The 20,624-nt window shown below is 32.3% G+C and overlaps 2 protein-coding genes across 2 annotated transcripts in view; both read right to left on the minus strand.

Annotated features, from left to right (window-relative positions):
* LOC111715843 (vascular endothelial growth factor receptor 3) overlaps nt 1-1,825 on the minus strand; it is a gene marked incomplete at its 3' end in the record, with an annotated part of 10,651 nt that extends 8,826 nt beyond the window's left edge. The window contains 2 exon segments of the mRNA XM_023491231.1: nt 1,003-1,177; nt 1,715-1,825. Coding sequence (XP_023346999.1) covers nt 1,003-1,138 — 136 coding nt within the window.
* A 2,459-nt stretch (nt 1,826-4,284) lies between these two features.
* Nucleotides 4,285-19,014, minus strand: LOC111715842 (kelch-like protein 12). Its single transcript, XM_023491230.1, has 19 exons — nt 18,913-19,014; nt 18,609-18,702; nt 18,176-18,266; nt 17,761-17,867; nt 17,030-17,111; nt 16,694-16,756; nt 15,808-15,904; nt 15,543-15,598; nt 14,988-15,071; nt 14,756-14,797; nt 13,257-13,345; nt 12,661-12,754; nt 11,496-11,596; nt 10,753-10,830; nt 9,215-9,326; nt 7,974-8,081; nt 7,686-7,777; nt 7,402-7,500; nt 4,285-5,110 (listed from the first exon to the last, which is right to left on the minus strand). The coding sequence occupies exons 1-19, from the start codon at nt 19,012-19,014 to the stop codon at nt 4,962-4,964; spliced, it is 1,740 nt and encodes a 579-aa protein (XP_023346998.1). The 3' UTR covers nt 4,285-4,961.
* Nucleotides 19,015-20,624: the final 1,610 nt, after the last annotated feature.

Consider the following 20,624-nt stretch of genomic DNA (forward strand, 5'->3'; position numbering starts at 1 on the left):
TGTTCAATTGTTCAATTGTTTAATTGTTTAATTGTTTAATTGTTTAATTGTTCAATTGTTCAATTGTTCAATTGTTCAATTGTTCAATTGTTCAATTGTTTAATTGTTTAATTATTCAATTATCAAATTATCAAATTATTAAATTGAACTACATATTTGGACTGTCGATGGGATTTCAAGTTAGTCCCCATTTTAAGACGTGAATCCCCGATTCAAGCCAGTACCCTTGAAACCTTGATCTGAGAAACTATGGGGAAGATATCGTTGTTTTTTCTCTGGATAAGTAATACATTTAATAATCCTTTGTCTCTGCTGCAATTTTCTTTTAGATAAACACCAATTGGAAACCAGATAAAAAACAAATAAAATTGAGGGCCAGTTGAAACTACGCCGGCAGCCATTTTGGATAAAATTTACTTTGCACACTGAAGAGCCCAGCTTATAGCGTGCCCTGCATTGTATGCAGGCTGAGGTTTCATCTGGTGGAGCACCTAAAATAACACAGAATAATCTGATTCTAATAATCAGATATGACTTTCATGGGTCGAGATCAAGAGCTAAAGTGATTAGCTTTCAGCCTATACCCCCTTTCATTTTTCCTTTACTGTCCCTTTAAATGACCTAAAAGCCGGTTTGTAGATAGCTGACTTTAGCTCAATTGGTCGATATTAGTACAATTGATATACCATCGTTTCTGTAATTTTAATCAAACGTTTCTTTATTATGTAGTAGGAAATGACGAGAGCGGATTAAAAATTAAATTAAAATATCCCCCAGTGGGTATTCAGAATAAGAGATCAGAGCTGAAAACTTTAGAATGTGATGTCCTTAATCCCGATCGGTTAATTAATCTGGAGATTAAATTCATGAGGAAAACAAGCAATATTTAATCTGGAGATTAAGAAAAAGAGTGGATCAAGCATTAATCCCGATATCTACCATTCTAAAGTTCCCAGCTCGGGATTAAGGATATCCCATTTAAAAGTTCTCAGCTCTATTCACCTTCAAAAGGAAGACGACGCGTTAACATCTCCCAGAGAATAATCCCCCAGCTGAACACGTCACACTTCTCTGAATATGTGTTTCCTTCAAATACTTCCGGAGCCATCCAGGCAGCGCTTCCTTTCATGTTAGTCATTACTGTCGACTTGTCGCAAGCCGTACCGAAGTCGCAAATCTAATTCCCAACCGGACATCAGGAAATCCGAGGCCGAAATTAAAGAATTTGAGTCGCGTCTCAATCTTTGGTTCCACTTAAAATTGTATTTAGTGTTTCCGAGATTTGAGCCGGTGCTCAATTGGAACCGGTTTAAATTCTTAAAATTCGGCCTCAGATCTTAGAATGCATTAACTGCATAGACCAATTTTTTTAAAAGGAACTGTAGACGTAACTTCATGTGTTCCTCTATTTAAGAAAAGAGGGCATGTCTGATTCATAATTGTACCCTATCAATCTCGACCTGAGTGACAAATAAAGTGTTGAAATCTCTTAATTTCTCTGCAGCATCAATCCAAAAATAATTTTTTAAGAAAAAGAAGAAACAATGATAATATTAGAAATAATTGCGATCAGTCATATTTCTTCATATTTAAATAAAGTTTTTAAAGGCATTTTTGTGCATCGGGCAAACCATTCCAGAAATGAAGGATTCCAGAAAATTAAGTGTACAGTCCATTAAATTGTAAAATGTCCGCTAGATGTCAGGATTGGTTCCTTTAGAGTAAGCCCATGGTTGACTAGAAGAAGGTTAGGAGACTTCAGATCTCGATGAATTAAAGGTTTGGGTTTCAAAGAATGGAGATACGCCACTCCCCTGGAAATTATTAATTCATTAAATTATAAAAATATTAAATTATTTATCATTAATTATTAATTATTAATTATTATTATTNTAAGTTTACGAATAAATTCCACAACTTTTTCAAAGATTAAAGACGACATTAAGATCTAACAAATAGAGATTAAGACAGTTCAGCAATTATTGGTTAAGGTTGACCTCAATGAATGACATGATCTCTTTGACATTATCAATATATTCACTCTTTTTACCTCAATGACCTCCTGGACAACCTTAACATTGACCTTTAAAAATGAAGCCCTTAAAAACCAAAAGTTCGAAAAAAATTAATTTCATTAATAATAATAATGTTAGTCTTATTAGATGTACAGTGAGACCCATAAAACTGTGGAAAAGGAAGCCGACATTCAGGCATTAGTATGTATATTTTTATATTGCTATAAAGCATATAGTTTTACCAGTCGCTTATCAAGTGAAATGGGTCCGTATGCAGTACGCACTGCACAGTGCACAATTTCTGGGCTTCATGTTCTAAAAACATTTTGAGTTGAGCAGTACCCATTATATTCCACAATTTTTTGGGTCGTACTGTACAAGACTAAGTTTAAACAATTCTAACATATTGTTTACCTTGTACAAGGACCCACAGTCCGCGTACTCCATGACCAGGAGAACACAAGGATCTGTACATGCTCCGTACAAGCAGATTATGTTCGGGTGCCTCACCCTGAATTAATAAATGATCTATACATGCTCCGTACAAGCAGATTATGTGTGGGTGACGCACCATGTACACTGTACAGTTATTAAATGATCCATACATGCTCCGTACAAGCAGATTATGTTTGGGTGACGCACCATGTACAATTAATAAATTATCTGTACATTCTCCGTACAAGCAGATTATGTTCGGGTGACGCACCTTGTACAATAAATAAATGATCCGTAGATGCTCCGTACAAGCAGATTATGTTTGGGTGACGCACCATGTACAATTAATAAATGATCTGTACATGCTCCGTACAAGCAGATTATGTTCGGGTGACGCACCCTGTACAATAAATAAATGATCCGTACATGCTCCATACAAGCAGAATATGTTTGGGTGACGCACCATGTACAATTAATAAATGGAAAATCAACCATTGATACTAAAAAGGAGAAAATTATTCCTTTTCATACAATCAAAGCAATACAAGCCATAATAGAAGTGATTTGAGAAATAGAAACCATTCTAATAATTTTCATCTTTCTGTCATAATAAATTACGTATAGAACTAATAATTTTTCATGTATTTGATCAAAGTTTCAAAAAACTGGTTATTTTTATTTTTATTGAAAATATTAAATGATTTATTGAATTAATTGAATTTAACAATGCCTAATTGATTTAAAAATTGATAAATTAATTTACAAAATTGATGATTTGATTGATTAAAATTACCTAGACAGCTGTTTCTTCTCCACGTGGAACTCAGCTTTCTCCATTTCATTTTCAAAATATTTTATTGCAACATCCTTCCGCCCCCCGTCTGGGGTGTTCCAAACAGCCCTGGAAAACAATTAAATAGTTAGGAGTGTTTCAAGAAACTGGAAAATAATAATAAAAATAATAATAATGTAATTCGACATTTTATATTTAGCCCTGGTACATACAAAGTTTAAACAATTTACCAGATTAAATCTGTCAAATTATAGCTACCACATTTTACAACATAACGACAAATAATACAAATAATATTTCTTTAATTCATTATTTTCGTATGATTTAAAATTTCTTTTCATATCTTTTCAGTTATTTGTATGTTTTAGGTTCTTAAATTAAACCAAATGCTGATGTTGTGTGACATTACAAAGTATTTATATCTTAACAAATCGCCAATTTTATAGATATAATAATTTTTGTGATTTACTTTCTTATTAAAAATAACTGCTTTATGTTCCTTTTTTTCAGTCTCTCACTCTAACCTCTACCCCCCCCCNTATAAATATATATATATTATATATATATTTACTAACCGTTTCATTCGGTAAATTGTTTGTTGCATTATATAAGGATATTTATTGATTCAACGTTAACGTCATAGAATTTAATGAAGAATTGGCGTTTTTCCTTACCCTTGCTCCGGAGAATTTGGCGTCATGATTTATTCCTGAAAATAATAAAAAACATAAATAAAATTTCTAGTAATTAGTCTCACTGCATGTTAAATAAAAGATTTTTTGGGTTGAGGGGGATGGGGCATCCCAGAACAGAGTTAAGTTTAAGAATTGTTTACCCATAAAAAAGTATTAAAACTTCCATGTAGAAGTATCTGTCTGAGATAAATCATACTAGAATAAAGAAATCTTTTGTCGAAAATATTCAATCCTTGCCTAACCATTCTTATCTCATTTGTCATTTTTTTAGCAAAATTCTGACAATTGATCCTAATCATTTCAAAACCAATGCATTTTTCTTTGAGATGCTTGCTCTCAATCTTTAAATAGACAAGAGTAACATCGACATGTCAAAATGCTTTTGTGTTGAGAGATAAAGAGAAAAAAATATTTTTTAAAAAAGTTTTTAATTACTACATTGAGAGTAGATTTGTCGGTAAAAACAATGCAAATTAGAGATTACTTGGGTTAATACATACATGATGCATACCCGTAAACAAATACATACATGATGCAGACCTGTAAACAAATACATACATGATACAGACCTGTAAACAAATACATACATGATACAGACCCGTAAATAAATACATACATGATACAGACCTGTAAACAAATACATACATGATACAGACCCGTAAACAAATACATACATGATAGAGACCCGTAAACAAAGTTTCTAATGGGGAGTGTTAAACAAAAACAAATAGGGGCATAGAGGTTGATTTCTAAATAGGTCCTTCAGAAGAAAATAAAGAGTAAAGAGAATCAAATTTATACAATTGTGTATTAACCTTAGATTAGATGTGCAAGACAAGAACGGTTTAGTATCAAATATTATTAACGTTATTAATCTATTGCTAATAAAATTAGATATCGACCCACACACCCTTTCATTTTACACTAACACTCCTTTTAAATAACTATATCGAGAAACTTGAGAAAATTAAAGTTATAATTTTCTTGAGTGATGCTCACTGCTCAGCGTCTCCTGTGTCAGGGTTAAGATGATGACGCATCATAGTATCCGGCGGCCATATTCTGGACGACATTAAGACCGTGTCCGACCAACATCTTCTTAATATTTTGTCTCGCCTTCAGTTGGTTTATCTGTACTTCATCCCAGTCCCAGGGTTTATCCACCAAGCAACCTAAAAACATTGATAATAAGATTAATATTATATCATACCTGTGAGGTTCCATGAAAAAATAACTAAGATATTAAATTTTTTAAATTGCGTGTGAAAAACGACTATATCAAGTTGGAACAATTGACGTCATGAAGGGTTGCAAATAAGTTTTTATATTTCACTTATGCTCTTGTCTTGACTATTACTGATATTTTTGTCTAATGTTACAATGGTAAAATGTTAAAAACCCTTTTATAAGTAAAAATTGGTTCTTTATTTGTAAATAATGGATGTGGTGTGATTGTTCCCTTAGTTAATTTTATTTTACTAATTTATGATGAATTTGCTGTTTTTTTTTTCTTAAAGTTTATGCTATATTTAGACTTAGCATGTTGAATGTGCCCTGAGTTTTTTATATGAATAGAAGGTAGAAAATAGTAGTGGGTTGTCTCAATCTACTGAACAAAAGCGTGAAATCATATATTATTATCATTATTAAAGGACAACCCATCATTCAAGGAAATAGGGGTCGGCGCTCCTAGCCGCCGAAATGTACCCATTGGCTGACCGAACCGTGTCACCCTAGGGAGAATACTTATACTAGGCGATATAGAAAAAATCATTTGCTGGATATTAGATCCTAAATCTTCCAAAAAGAGGAGAGTAAAGTAGGTTTTCTAACAAGAACCAGTTTAAGAAATGAAATGATGAAGATCTTTGTCTTTTTTTTCATAAATCAAGATTTATTGTTTGTTTTCATTGCTAAGTTTGTGACACTAATATTTCAATACTTTGTTTCCATAAACTAACATTAAATGTTTTTGATTGTGGTACCACTTCAACTCGAGCTATGCGAGATAGGGTGAATGTTTAGGTACTTCAAAACCAGTTATATCTACAGAGTGGGGGGGGGGCAAATCGACCCCAATCACCTCTTAATGCTGTCTATTTTGTCCAAATATTACAACTCAATGTGGAATTTTGGAAAAGCTATTTTTGTTCAGTATCCAGTTATAAAGTGAAAAAGCAGTTGATTGGAATTGTGAAAAACATGATAACCTTTCCATTCTAGAAAAGCTATGACCGTTCTATTATAAATATGCAGATAGCAGAGATTTTCAAAATCTTACAAAACTTGGTTTGCTTAGAGACTCAGATAGTTTGATGAAAATGCGTAATATAAGGCTTCTTTACACTGTCAACTATTTTTTTAGGAAAAGTTAGAAAATTTGAGCGTCCTCTGAATCATTCTTAATGAGATATGTTTATTGAACACGGAGGGNCAAACGTAACTGAATTAAGTTATATCATTACTTCTATAAGTAAAGAGGTAAGTGAGCATGCTGTTATAGAGCATAAAAAGGTAGGTTAGCATGTATTAATATAAAAAAGGTAAGTGAGCATGTCGTTATAAAGCATAAAAAGGTAGGTTTGCATGTATTAATATAAAAGAAAAGGTGAGTGTGCATGTTGTTCGTAAAAAAATAATTAAGTTGATATCAATATTGATCTATGTTGAAAAGATCAATATAAGGAGCGTGTAACAATGAATATTCTTCAACAAGTGTAATAATTTCCATTCTTTAATACTTGGAGCGTGTAAGATTATACATTCTTTAACGCTCTGACCGTGTAATAATTTCCATTCTTACGCGGTCTGAGCGTTAAAGAATGAAAATTCTACACCCACAATGTAAGAATAAGCATTCATAAACGCAAGGAAGCGAACAATATTAAAATTGTTCCTCTGAACCGTGTAATAATGGGAATTCTTACACGATAAGGTTTACTACTATGGAACCGAACAGATAATATTTTTTACGAAAAACACGTTTTTTTTTAATTTATGGAAATATATGTTTCAAAAGTTAAAAAAATTTGTTTTGTTTTTAATGCTAAATTGAGAAAAATAAATGATTTATGGATAACAGTATCAACTGCCACTTATTGACTGGCGCCCATTTTATCATTTATTCCCCAAAATCAATTCCTCTTCCCCTCCCTTACCCCTGCACGGGCAGCCGTAGTACATTTGAATTTCCGAGTCGGGTCAACCTTTCCAGTTTGTACTGTACCTAGCTCTCCTAGCTCTATGAATAGGTCTAGCCGGTGCAACAAGGTTGACGCGGTCAGACTTTATGCTTCATATAGGATAAAGTTACTTTTACTAAAGGGGCAGATTTGCGTGCCTGGAGGTGGGCGTGTAGTGTACAAAACATGTGTTCGTAAAAAATAGACCCCTGAACTCAAAGCACAATTTTAATTTAATTTTCCAAAAGTTTTAAAAATAAAAACAAACATAATATTTTTACCTGTGTATCCACCATTGATGAATTGCTTGACCTTGGTCTGAAGAACTGTCCAATGTTTAGAATGGAAATCAAAACATTCTACAGCACCCTGGGAGGTTCCTAATCAAATTTTCATTAAAATAATTCTATAATAATTTGATATTAATAATAACTATATTAATTTAAGCTTAGACTTTATAAAAACCGAAAAGCAGCTTAATGAACTTAGTTCGAGTAAGTTAAACTACTTCTTAATTACTTTCTAATTTCATTAACCAACTACGGAAAATGAATCAGGGATTTACCTTCTCCGCCAAAGAGGTAAAGTTTACCCCTGTATGGGATTAGGACAGGGTTGGATCTTGCATGTTTAGGCTCCGGTATACTCGTCCATAAACTAGATAATAACTATATAAAAATAACCGTGTTTGGCGATTTCATAGAAAGACATTTCATGGATAGGACATTTCATTGATAAAGAAATTCATAGATAGGACTTCCATAGACAGGACATTTTATCAACAGGACATTTCATAGACAGAGTAATTAATACAAAGACGACATCTTTCTCATGTCTTAAAAAAAAATCTCACTCTTTCTCTAAATCGTAGTACTCCGAGGTGTAACAGGTATCATAGGTTTGCAGACATCCTCCGACTATAAATATCTTGCCATCCATTGCAGCTACTCCGAACTTCATCCTATTATTAATTAAAGAGAATTGCTAGAAATGTGCTTGTTCCTAGTCAATTTCATCCATCAGAGTTTCAACTATCGATACACATTTTTACACGCCCGGGGTTGCCTGTAAGATCCGCCCTGGTTTTGTTCTCTTAATGATTCCTAGATGTAAGCGATATTAGGCGACATTTATTCGCCAATGGGTCTAAATTACGATTTTCGGGAGTAATGAGAAATTTTAAGAAAAAAATGAATCATTTTCAAAAAATGAGTAAGGCTAAAAAAACAATTTTCTTGCAAAAAATGCCAGATGTTTTGAGTATTATGTGTTTATTTTGACGTCTAAGCTTCGAGATAATCGATATGATATGGGACGCTCTGTATCTATATATAAATTTGGCTTGTCTGTCTGTTTGTATCCAATAAACGTCAAAACGGCTGAACCGATCGGGCCCAAATTTTTTATGGGACATCACGTGACCACAGGGAAGGTTCATGAATGATAAAAATAAAAAAAAATGTGTTATGAAGGTTTTTAATTTTGTAAAAAAATTTAAATTCTTGAAAATCCGCGAATTTTTTTTTTAAAAATCCGCAAAGTTTTTTTCTTCTTTGTTTTAAAATGTAAGCAAAAAGAACATGTTCACTAAAAGCCTAGTATATATATACTTTGCTTGTCTGTTTGTTTGTATCCAATAAACGTAAAAACGGCTGAACCGATCGGGCAAAAAAATTTTGTGGGACCTCACATGGCCTAACGGAAGGTTAATGAACGATTGAATTTTCAAAAAATTGCCTCGAACAAAATTTTAATTTTGAAAATTTTGAAAATCCACGATTTTTTTTATAAAATCCGCGAAATTTTTTGTTTGTTTTTGTTTTACAACGTATATAAAGAAAACTGTTCACAGTTGAAATAGAAGAAGGGCGCAAAGCGCCCTAGAAGCCTAGTGGTTATTTTAATTTGTTCTAGAAAGTAAATTGTAAATTTCTGCTGTCCAAATGAAAATTGTCTGATGATAGAAATAGAAAAAGTCCACTACTTGACCATCATTCTTAAACATAGTAAGGGAAACTTTCTGAATCTTTGGAGGATAAACTGATATTTCGCTGACAGTCCTTTTAATTAATTTAATTAAATATGCTTATTTACCTCATATTTATGTAGTCTGTGACATGAGTCCACTTTCCCGTGTTAGGGTCGAATTTTTCAATACTTTTCACTATATTCTGTCCGTCCCAGCCTCCGATAGCATAAATACAACCTAAACCAAACAATATAAAGCCTCCGTTATCAATATTCTACCCAGAATAGTTGAAATTTTAGCCTCCGATAACAAAGTACCTTGAATCAATAAATATTTTAGCCTCCTTTTTCAATATGTACTCAGAATTGTCCAGTACCTTGTAGTTAGAATTTTAGTTAGAATTTTAGCAATTTAAGCCTCCGATTATTAACACGTAACTAAATTGTTCAGTATTTAGCCTCCGATTATCAACATGTAACTAAATTGTTCAGTATTTAGCCTCCGATTATCAACACATAACTAAATTGTTCAGTATTTAGCCCCCAATTTTCAACATGTAATTAGATTGTTCTGTATTTAGCCTCCGATTTTCAACAGGTAACTAGATTGTTCAGTGTTTAGCCTCCGATTATCAACATGTAACTAAATTGTTCAGTATTTAGCCTCCAATTTTCAACATGTAATTAGATTGTTCAGTATTTAGCCTCTGATTTTCAACATGTAACTAGATTGTTCAGTGTTTATACTTCGATTATCAACATGTAACTAAATTGTTCAGTATTTAGCCTCCGATTATCAACATGTAACTAAATTGTTCAGTATCTAGACTCTGATTATCAACATGTAACTAAATTGTTCAGTATTTAGTTTCCGATTATCAACATGTATCTAAATTGTTTAGATTTAGACTCCGGTTATCAACATGTAACTAAATTGTTCAGATTTATACTCCAATTATCAAAATGTAACTAAATTGTTCAGTATTTAGCCTCCGATTTTCAACATGCAACTAAATTTTTCAGTATTTAGCCTCCGATTATCAACATGTAACTAAATTGTTCAGTATTTAGCCTCCGATTATCAACATGCAATTAAATTATTTAGACTCCGATTTTCAACATGTAACTAGATTGTTCAGTATTTAGACTCCGATTTCAATATTTTTTTCTTTGATTGTTCAATATGAAGATTAGGAAAAATTTTAACATTCACCAGTGAAAGAAAAAACATGATCCCCCAAAAAATTTCAAATCAGGTACAATCATAAATGAACACTTATTCCCTTCTTTAAAAAGAATGTATGTTAAGCATGATTTCAAGTGACCCTTCCCTACATGTAAAAAGGCCAATGCCTGATTTACAACATAATTAACCTTAATCAACATTAATCTGATCAAAAATGTGGAAGATATCGTCATTTTACTAAATAGAAAAGTGTTAATTTCTTTGATCTTCTCCATTGCTTCTAATAAACAAGAAATTCGCATTGCACAAGTTTCGCAGAGAAACCGCATATAAAAAAAAACAGTTTAAAGAAAAAAAAACATTGATATCTAATTCCTACTTGATCAGACAAACCTATACCGTTGTAAATCAGGCATAGCCATTTTTGCATGGAGGGTGACTTTAAACTACGCTAACAGTCCCATTAAACATTACTAACCATTGAGTTCAACAACACCGAAAGATACTCTCTTGTTCAGCATGGGCGCCACCAGCTTCCAGTGGTTAGAGTCAGTTCCTATAATAAACAGTGACAACCAGATAAAAATAATCAGTAGTTTAGCGGACTATATCTTCATAGAATCTTCTTTTATTTACAAATCCCCCCCCCCACCTTCCCATAAAAAAGTTAATGTATATTTGTGTTTTATGATTTTTTTCTTCAAATGTTGAAGAAAATTTTTCCTTAAGTTAATGCTTAGAAATCAAAGAAAACACAGAAATCAAAGGTACGTTAATAAGCTTTAATTTTCCAAAAATAAACTTAAAAGCAGAATAATGTATCTAAGTCAAGACAGAGTGTCGAGCCGGTATGTTTTTAGTTCATTTTATTTGCCGTGCAAAAAAATGAATTCCTTATCCTTGTCTTGTAAAGCCAAATAGACCTAAACGCGTAGTTAAATGTTTAGTTGTCTTTTTCATTTAAATGGAAAGTACTTATGCACTGTCGAAATACAGGAAGACCTTGAAAAGTGCAGGATTAAAAAAATCCGCAAAATAAGAGAAGAAAAGGCAGGGGTGTACATTTTTAAGAATTTCAGGGGTAAAATGGCTCATCAAAAGGAAAGTTTTTTTTCTTTCTGATAATTTTTACCTAACATATATAACATTTGAGGGGGGGGAAATATTTCAAAAAGGGGGAGGAGGGGATTATTTTGTTGAGAAAATGTTTTTAAATCTTACTAAGGTTGATCATCTCCACGCTGTCCGTGGGCTGGCTGTTGGTTGTATACCCTCCCAGTACATAACACGTACTTCCAACCATAATCGAGGCATGCCTTTTTCTAGGAAAACATCATTTTGGAAATCAATCAATCAATCAGAGTTTAAGAGACACCCTACTATACACCTATTAAAATCAAGATTGAGATACTTACAGCTTGTTATAAATGCTTTAATAACTAATTTTGTTGTTGATTTTGATATTTTTTTATTTCCTATGTAAGTCAATGTTTTAACATCTAAGGTGACTTTTTAAAGGCTTTTTTTGTCCTACTTCTAAGTTGTAGATGTTAGGTTCTTTCCCAAAGGCATTGTCCCAAGCGGGAACTTCCCAAGTCTGTCCTAGATGCAGCACTCAGCCCCAAGTCGGCACTCGGCCCCCTCCTAGCTGCATCACTTTGCCCCCATTGCAGCCTGCGGCGCCTCAGAGGGCTTAACCTCACTTTTGGAAAGTTACCGCTTGGAAAATTGCATATTTGGGAAGTTGCCACTTGGAAAATTGATACTTGGGAAGTCGCCCTTGGGAAATGCGAACTTGGGAAAGTACCTAACACCTAAAATTGTATATTCAATAAAATTTTGCTATAACCAAAGATATTGGGTTTTCAAAACCGTTGGTAAAATTGTTTCAATAAATCGTTTTGAAAAACTGTTTTAATTGATTCATTAATCAAAAACAATTTGCGAAATGTAAAAAAATTGTATTTTTCGTTGAGATAAAATTCTTAGCTTCTTACTGATCGTCTCCTCACAAAACGTTACTACAGAAAACGCTGCCAATAAAAGTTTCCTTACTACACGTTTCCATACTGGATGTTTCCTTACAAAAGGTTTCTTACACAAAACGTTTCGTTACTGAATGTTTCCTATAATAAATGCTTCAACATTAAGAAATTTTATATTTGATAAAAAAGGAAACGTTTTTCATCAGGAAAGTTTGGTGGCAGGAAACGTTTTGTAGAAGAAAACGTTTTGTAGCAGTAAACATTTGGTGGCAGGAAACGTTTGGTGGCATGCCACGTTTTGTAGCAGGAAACATTTGTTGGCAGGAAACGCTTGGTGTTGGGAAACTTTGTGTAGGAAACATTCAGTAAGAAAACATNCCCATTTATGAACTTTTATTTACCTTGGAATATTTAGTTTTGAATGCTTGCTCCAATAGAATTCCTCTAAACAGTAGAAATACACATCCCGGCTTACTATAATTGTCCGCGGGTTCTCTAAAATTAAACAATATTTAATTTATCGGTCTAACATGGGTACTTTTAAATAAACGGTGAGCTGTAAACTTTTAAATATTCGATGTGAGCTGAGAACTTTTAAATATTAGGCGTGAGCTGAGAACTTTTAAATAAACGGTGTGAGCTGAGAACTTTTAAACAATCGATTTGAGCTGGATTCTTTTAAACAATAGATCTGAGCTGTAAACTTTTTATTAATCGGCGTGAGCTGAGAACATTTAAAAAATCAGTCTGAGCTAAGAACATTTAAAAAAAAATTGTATTCACAAAAATATTTAAAAAATTCTTAATGACAGATATTAACTTAAAATTATGCAAATAGAGAATTGAAATAAACTTCTAATTTTGAAGAAAAAAATCCAAGTTTGCATGTTTTTAGGGTTTGACATCTTTTTGGAATTGAATTTTTGTTAATTTAACAGTAAACAACGAACAAGGAATATTTTAATTTTCTATTCCATTTCTTATTTAACAAAATTACCCATGAAAGGTTCGTTGGGGGCCTCTTGAGATGTTTCTCCTCCTATAGAATAAACTGTATTGTCCAGGTATTCAAACGTACTGTCATCCCTGTAAAATATACTGTACAGTGTACAGTGTATATGTTTACGTTGTACAGATGAATACCCTTAGTATATGTCACTATATATGTACTAAATAGAGAAGACACAAATCTACTATATATAAAATGTGTCATGGGATGTTATTGTGTATATAGTAATACAATTTGCTGTGGAGAAGCAAGCGTTAGTTTATTTTTTAATTGAAGTACGAATTGTTTCCAGACAATAATCGATAAACCTGGGAATAGGAATGAATGGAAAGGAAATGGCGCTGGTCTGGGATGAGAACGCCAGTCGCACTGCTTTACAGACTAGTTCGGTAAACCTTACAAACACTCTTTTGGTACAGACACACAACATGACTTTAGTAAAGGAAATTGCAGAACAATGTTGTCAATTATAATTAAGCTTAAAAAACGACTAGTTTATTGTAAACTTAAATCAAATTATATTCTTTGCATAAAAAATTTGGCTTATAGCGTCGACTTAAATATTTAAATAATATAGTACTACTAGGACTGTACAAATACCGAGATTCGTATGTACTGTATATACCTACAGTACACACCTTCGGTAAACTTTACACACAGACACACACACATGTCGTTTCCGCCCCCTGAGATAAACACATGACGTTTCCGCCCCCTGAGACACACACACATGACGTTTCCGCCCCCTGAGATAAACACAATAACATAACTTAAAAAGACGTATTTTCTGCACTGATGATTTGCTTTTTAATTTACCTATGGTCATGATTGATAATTCACACCTTTTACCATAAGACTCGGAAAAGTATATTCAATATTTTCAAGGGTGTGTATTTCCTTAAAAAATTAATCCCCCCCCCCTCTTTTGTTTTTCCTCCATATTTCAGGTATGTTAGGTTTGGAGGGGTTTATTTGCTTGCTTGGGATAAAAAATAATTTGTAGGGTGGGGGGCAAAAATGAATTTTGATGTTAAAAATATCATGAAGTATAAAAAAAAACTTGCCTTTAAAAGTTCAAAATTCAATTTTTGCCCCTAGAGCATCAAAATCATTTAAGTATTTAAATACCCCTGTATTTTATCTAGTGTTTCTAGAAATTCACCTGTGCTTACAGGGGGGTGTAGGCGCTTCTAAGGCCACCCAGCTACCTCAGAAAATCAATCAATCAATTTTTAATTTTTTTTTAAATATTTGTTCATATTTTAGTTTAAGCCAGCAGAAGTTTTTCCTCCAGATATTAGGTATATTAGTTTCGCTTGCTCAGTAAAATATTATTTCTAGGGTGGAGTCAAAAATTAATTTTTTGGTTAAAAATATCATGAAGGATAAGAAAAACTTGCCTTTAAAAGTTTAAATTTCAACTTTTGTCCCTAGAGCATCAAAATCATAAAAGAACATATATACCCCTGTATTTTCTAGAAATTCACCTGTGCTTACAGGGGGGTGTTGGGGCTTCTAAGGCCACCCAGCTACCTCAAACAATCAATCAATCAATTTTAATTCCCAAAATGATACAAATGAATTCTTTGAATACACACCAAAATACAAATCAAAAATATTTTTTTATATTTGTTCATATTTATGTTTAAGCGACACAGAAAATTTGAATTTTGATTTTAAAAATAGGGACACCAAAAGTTAAAATTTTGATTTAAATTCCTTGATTTCGCAAAGTCAAATATGACCGGCGGAGTTTTGAGGTAGGATTTACTACTCTGCAGCAACAACATCTGATTGAATCCCCTATACAGCAATCAATCAATCAATAAAAAAAAAATCAATCAATCAATCAATCAACCAACCATCTGACTATCTAACCATCAAACCATCTGACTATCTAACCAACAAACCATCTGACTATCTAACCATCAAACCATCTGACTATCTAACCATCCAACATTTCTAAATTTGCTAAATAATTCAATATAATGGAAACAAATAATAAATAAATTTTTTCCAGTTTTATTTCCAGACGTCATAATTTAAGTTGTTGTATCTATTTTACGAATTATATCAAGCTTTCTAAATACCCGACCCGTTAAAACTTCAATAAAATTAGTCAGAGGATTAGATTGTAATGTAGACTGGCGACTACTACAAATTAGGAGAAAAATAATTTCCCCACCCATTAATTAAACACTAAAGCCAATCAAACAATCAATCAATCAATTAAATCAATCAATAAAGACCTATTTCATTAAAACGACAATCCACCTGTAAAGTGGTCTCTTTACATTGTTCTTGTGATCTCTTCTGAAGGCAAGCGCCTCCTAAAATATAATTTAGTTATTGTTCAAAAATTGCACAAAAAATTGCAAAAATGCACACTTCATAGTTTAAAGGAATATTTTTTAACTGAATTTTTTTTTCTCGACAAAAAAGTTTACTTCACAATTGATAAAAGAAATGAAAATGAAAAGAAATGAAAGTCTTCAAAAAAATTCTTTGAAACATCAAAATAAATTTTTACTTAATTAACCTTGATCAACTCTTGACATCTTGAGCTCTTCTGTACATAATCAGGGTCACCAGACGTCTTCAGGCGCTCAAGGGTGTGCTCAGACAGCAGGGGGAATCTTAACATATTATTATCAACATCAAACAAAGTACTTCACAGAGCAATTAATCTGTTTTTTTGTTGGATTAACAGATAATTAATTTCTACAAGCAAAGGGTATATAATTTTCTCGAAAAATTATTTCCCCCTCCCCGAGTCCCCGTCCCCGTTTTCCAAAATAAGTTTTCCTCCCCGTACACATTTTTTTTACTGAATTTTGGAAATTAAATGAATTTGTTAGTTAAAGTATCGAGAACAAATGCAGAAATAAAATGGCGACTTTTTAGCCGCAATGCACAAAAAAAATGGCTACCTTTTAGCTGAAATGCCGAAATAAAATAGCTACCTTTCAGCTGCAATGCAGAAATAAAATGGCTACCTTTTAGCTGCAATGCAGAAATAAAATGGCTACCTTTTAGCTGCAATGCAGAAATAAAATGGCTACCTTTTAGCTGAAATGCAGAAATAAAATGGCTACCTTTTAGCTGCAATGCAGAAATAAAATGGCTACCTTTTAGCTGAAATGCAGAAATAAAATGGCTACCTGACAGCTGAAATGAGGAAATAAAATGGCTACCTGACAGCTGAAATGCAGAAATAAAATGGCGACCTGACAGCTGAAATGAGGAAATAAAATGGCGACCTTTCAGCTGAAATGCAGAAATAAAATGGCTACCTGACAGCTGAAATGAGGAAATAAAATGGCGACCTTTTTGCTGAAATGCAGAAATAAAATAGCTACCTGACAGCTGAAATGTGGAAATAAAATGGCTACCTGGCAGCTGAAATGCAGAAATAAAATGGCTACCTGACAGCTGAAATGAGGAAATCAAAATGTTTCTTCCTAATAGCTGGTTCCTTTTCTATCCATCTGGAGACAGAATTACATTCAGATGATAATATAAAATGTTGAAAACGTATGAAAAGATTGAAATTTTTAACAGTTTAGAATAAAAGCAGAATAATTATGAAAAAAAGATAATGTTTTACCAAAAACGGAATATTTTTTAAAATTTTATGCTATTTTTCATGCACTACAGTCTTCCTTTCCCATTTTTAATGCAATTTTTGAAAACTGTCGTCTTCCTTCGACAATTAACACAAAGCAACAGTTTGTGTGATTGACTTCTGAAAGTTTCTGTTCCTAAGAATACAGTTAAAGATTGTTTCCTCCGATTTCACCATAATCTTGTCGTTCTCTAGGTGTCTCAAAATCTCCTGGGCTTCTAAAATAATCAATCAATCAATACACAGAAATAAATAAAAAATCAATCAAAAAAATAATAAAATAATCAATAAAATAAAATAATCAACTATCACTAATCAATCAATCTAAACTCATTTTATTTGATCAATTAGACATAAGGAGCATAAGGTGGCGGCGACCCTTTGGAATTGCTACAAAAAAGTTTTAATTTATTTGAGAAACACTGATTAATGAGACTGTGTAGCTTTCTATTTGTGTGGCTTTCTATTTATAACAGTTCGCTTAAAAGCTTTGGCTGAACAAGAATGTAAGAGATTTAAATTTTCTCTAAAAAATTGAATATTTTCATTTTCTGTTTCTCTAGAAAAACGATGATATCTTCCACATTATCGATCAATGAAAGGTCATTTAAAACGATAGTCCCTTTAAATCAATCCACTAAATTCAAAAAAATTATGAATAGTCTAGTTGGTTTGAACCAAATAACAAATCATTCGCAAAAATGATTTGACCCCAGGAATAGGAAAGGAATGGTTTAAAAGCCGGTCAGAATTGTCTAAAATTTGAAAATCAACAGAAATACACGAAAAAATAAATAAAGACAATATTTTTAAAAGCTTAATCATTTCGAAGGGGAACAAAAGGCTCGTGAAAAAATAAATGTTTACCGAGCTTCAAGAAGTCCTCTGTTTGGCAAACATATTCAAATCTCTCGAGGATAAATATCTCAGCTCTGTTCTCAAGCACTTTGCAGTCGAACATTTGACCCAGGTTTCTGAACAATCAATCAATCAATCAATCAATCAATCCATCATGAATTTATTCTTTTATTCTTAACATTATTGGGATTATAAGGATAAACATTTTAAGGGAGAACAAATCGTAACATCTGGAACTTTCATTTTTAATTTAAAGCTTTCAAAATTTTATATAATGAATCTCTGTTAAATAAAATAATAAAAGAAACTTACCGTTAAAACAAAATAAAATGAATTTAACATTTTGCGCTCAAAAATAGCATTTTTTTAAAAAGTTATTTCAAACAAACTTTAAATTTTACAATTAATGAAAATATAAACTAACTTAATGATGATTGCGTTGTGTATCTCGATCATTTTCCCGAGCACCTCGCCGGCTGCATCCCTTATAGCGGTCAGCAGGAGCTGGTTAGCACCTTACATCAATCAATCAATCAATCACTCAGCGAAATTAAATCAAATCCATCAAAAATATAAAGCAATAAAAACAAAACTATCAATTGATATGTTAAATCAATCAATTTTCATTACCAATCACAGAAATAAAAAGAAAATCAATAAATAACCCAATTTTAATCAATCCAATGTTACAATCAATCAATTTCAATGAATCAATCTAAAGAAACTTATCAAAATAATTAGATCGATTATGTCCCAACTTACATGAAATGGGTTCATCATTCAAATTTTTACCCTTTAGGTCAATTAACACCAAACTTAAAACTCAAATTATAAAACTGTTTTTTAATTTTTATCACCTATAAGAAGGTCCTGAGCGTTTAGTTCATCAACCATAATCGCCTTTCCGTAGATAAAATCTAACATAAGCTTCATTGTGCCGCTTTCAATCCCCTAAACACAGTTTGAATCTATTTTCAAGTTTAGGGGACTTCTTTATAAATTCAATTTAATTTAATTGAGTTAACCATTTAAGCGGAGAATGTACGATTCACAGCTTCACCCAATCAATAATGCGTAAAACATTATGATTTTTAATCGTTTTCATTAAGCTTAAATCTGTACTAACTATTCAGTGAAACCAAAATTGAAAAAAAATATTACCAGTAAGAACATGATGGATGCATTAGGGTTTCTTGCTAAGACAAAGCCTAAAGGATATTGAATCGGAATGAAGAGCCATTTGATAATTCGTATACAATCCATTTATGGATCAAANTCTTTGAACCCAGACTGGAACATGCGATCAAAATAAGATGAACAGGAGCAAAGTACAACCCTAAAAGTACAACCCTAAAAGTACTACCCTAAAAGTACAACCCTAAAAGTACAACCCTAAATGTACAACTCTAAAAGTACAACCCTAAAAGTGCAACTCTTAAAGTACAACCCTAAAAGTACAACCCTAGAAGTACAACCCTAAATGTACAACCTTAAAAGTACAACCCTAAAAGTACAACCCTAAAAGTACAACCCTAAAAGTACAACCCTAAAAGTACAACCCTAAAAGTACAACCCTAAATGTACAAACTAAAATGTACAACCCTAAAAGTACAACCCTAAAAGTACAACCCTAAATGTACAACCCTAAAAGTACAACCCTAAAAGTACAACCCTAAAAGTACAACCCTAAAAGTACAACCCTAAATGCACAACCATAAATGTACAACCCTAAAAGTACAACTCTAAAAGTACAACCCTAAAAGTACAACCCTAAAAGCATTGGCGCATTCATGAAAAATTTCAATTTTTAGTTAAGAGATAAAGAACTACAAGTCGAACGGAATTGGAGGCCATTAAAAAAAATTCTAAATTTGAGGATTTTTTAGATAAAAAAGATAAAGAGCAAAATATACAACCCTAACAACAACTTTGGGGAATTTATAAAAACTAAAAATTTTGAGGATTTTAAGATAAAAAGATAAAGAGCTACAAGCCTGACAAAATTAAAACATCAAAAAAACTTTAAAGTTAAAATTGAAAAGCTAAAAAATAAAAAAGTTCAAGTTTTGTGGATTTATTCGATATTTGACCTGTGAGCAGGGAAGCGTACCCCCTCAGCTATTAGAACAACGTCGATGAATCTGTTATCTTTCCTCATCTCATCAAAATCATCAAAAGCTCGCAATGGATGCGAACCAATGAGGTTCTAAATGAATTCACTATTTAACAAGGAAATTATTCTATATGATACTAGATTATTGGGAACCCAGCTTTGCCTGCAAACAAAACTTAATTAAGAATTTTAAAACCAAACTAAGAACATTTCCGTGTGTCCACCGAGTTCCCGAATCAAAATTTGTGGCAAATCGGTCAAAGGGTCCATGAGTTATGATACAAACAAACAAATTTTACAAATCCTCCCTCCCTAGTCCCCACTCATGGCATAATTCATTGCATTTGAAAAACAAATTTGTCTTTAACTTTTAAAGAATGTGCGGCTTTTATTGCATAAATTTTCAAAATCACTTGATTATAAAATATTATAAATCTATGGAGTGAACATTTTCTGTATGAACAACTCTTCATGGTCTTTCCTGCTTTTCTAACATAAGATCAATGTAGTCATTTTTGGCACCCTTTGTTAAACCTTGCCAGTATAGTGTTATATTATATCGCAGATAAACTTTGAAGACTTCAACCATTGGAGAATGATGGATTGAATAGACCATTTTAGAATCGATTGGAATAAAATAACTATTTCTTAAATTAAGTAAATTAAAGTAAAGTAAATTAATAGCGAAGCTATACCTTGTACGGCATTTTGTCTGAAAATATTTAGGCATATAATAAAACTACATATTTTTTATAAAATC

This window comes from Eurytemora carolleeae, unplaced genomic scaffold (genome assembly GCF_000591075.1).
Source record: "Eurytemora carolleeae unplaced genomic scaffold, Eaff_2.0 scaffold1868, whole genome shotgun sequence".
Taxonomy (NCBI): Eukaryota; Metazoa; Arthropoda; class Copepoda; order Calanoida; family Temoridae; genus Eurytemora; species Eurytemora carolleeae.

What these genes read in the sequence shown, in the direction of transcription:
- LOC111715842 (XM_023491230.1), bottom strand. Translation starts at nt 19,014, where the DNA reads ATGGATTGTATACGAATTATCAAATGGCTCTTCATTCCGATTCAATAT. An exon ending in CGGTGTTGTTGAACTCAATG is followed by an intron (nt 9,327 to 10,752) that starts GTTAGTAATGTT and finishes TGTTTGGTTTAG; the next exon opens with GTTGTATTTATGCTATCGGA. An exon ending in TTACCTCTTTGGCGGAGAAG is followed by an intron (nt 7,501 to 7,685) that starts GTAAATCCCTGA and finishes AAATTTGATTAG; the next exon opens with GAACCTCCCAGGGTGCTGTA.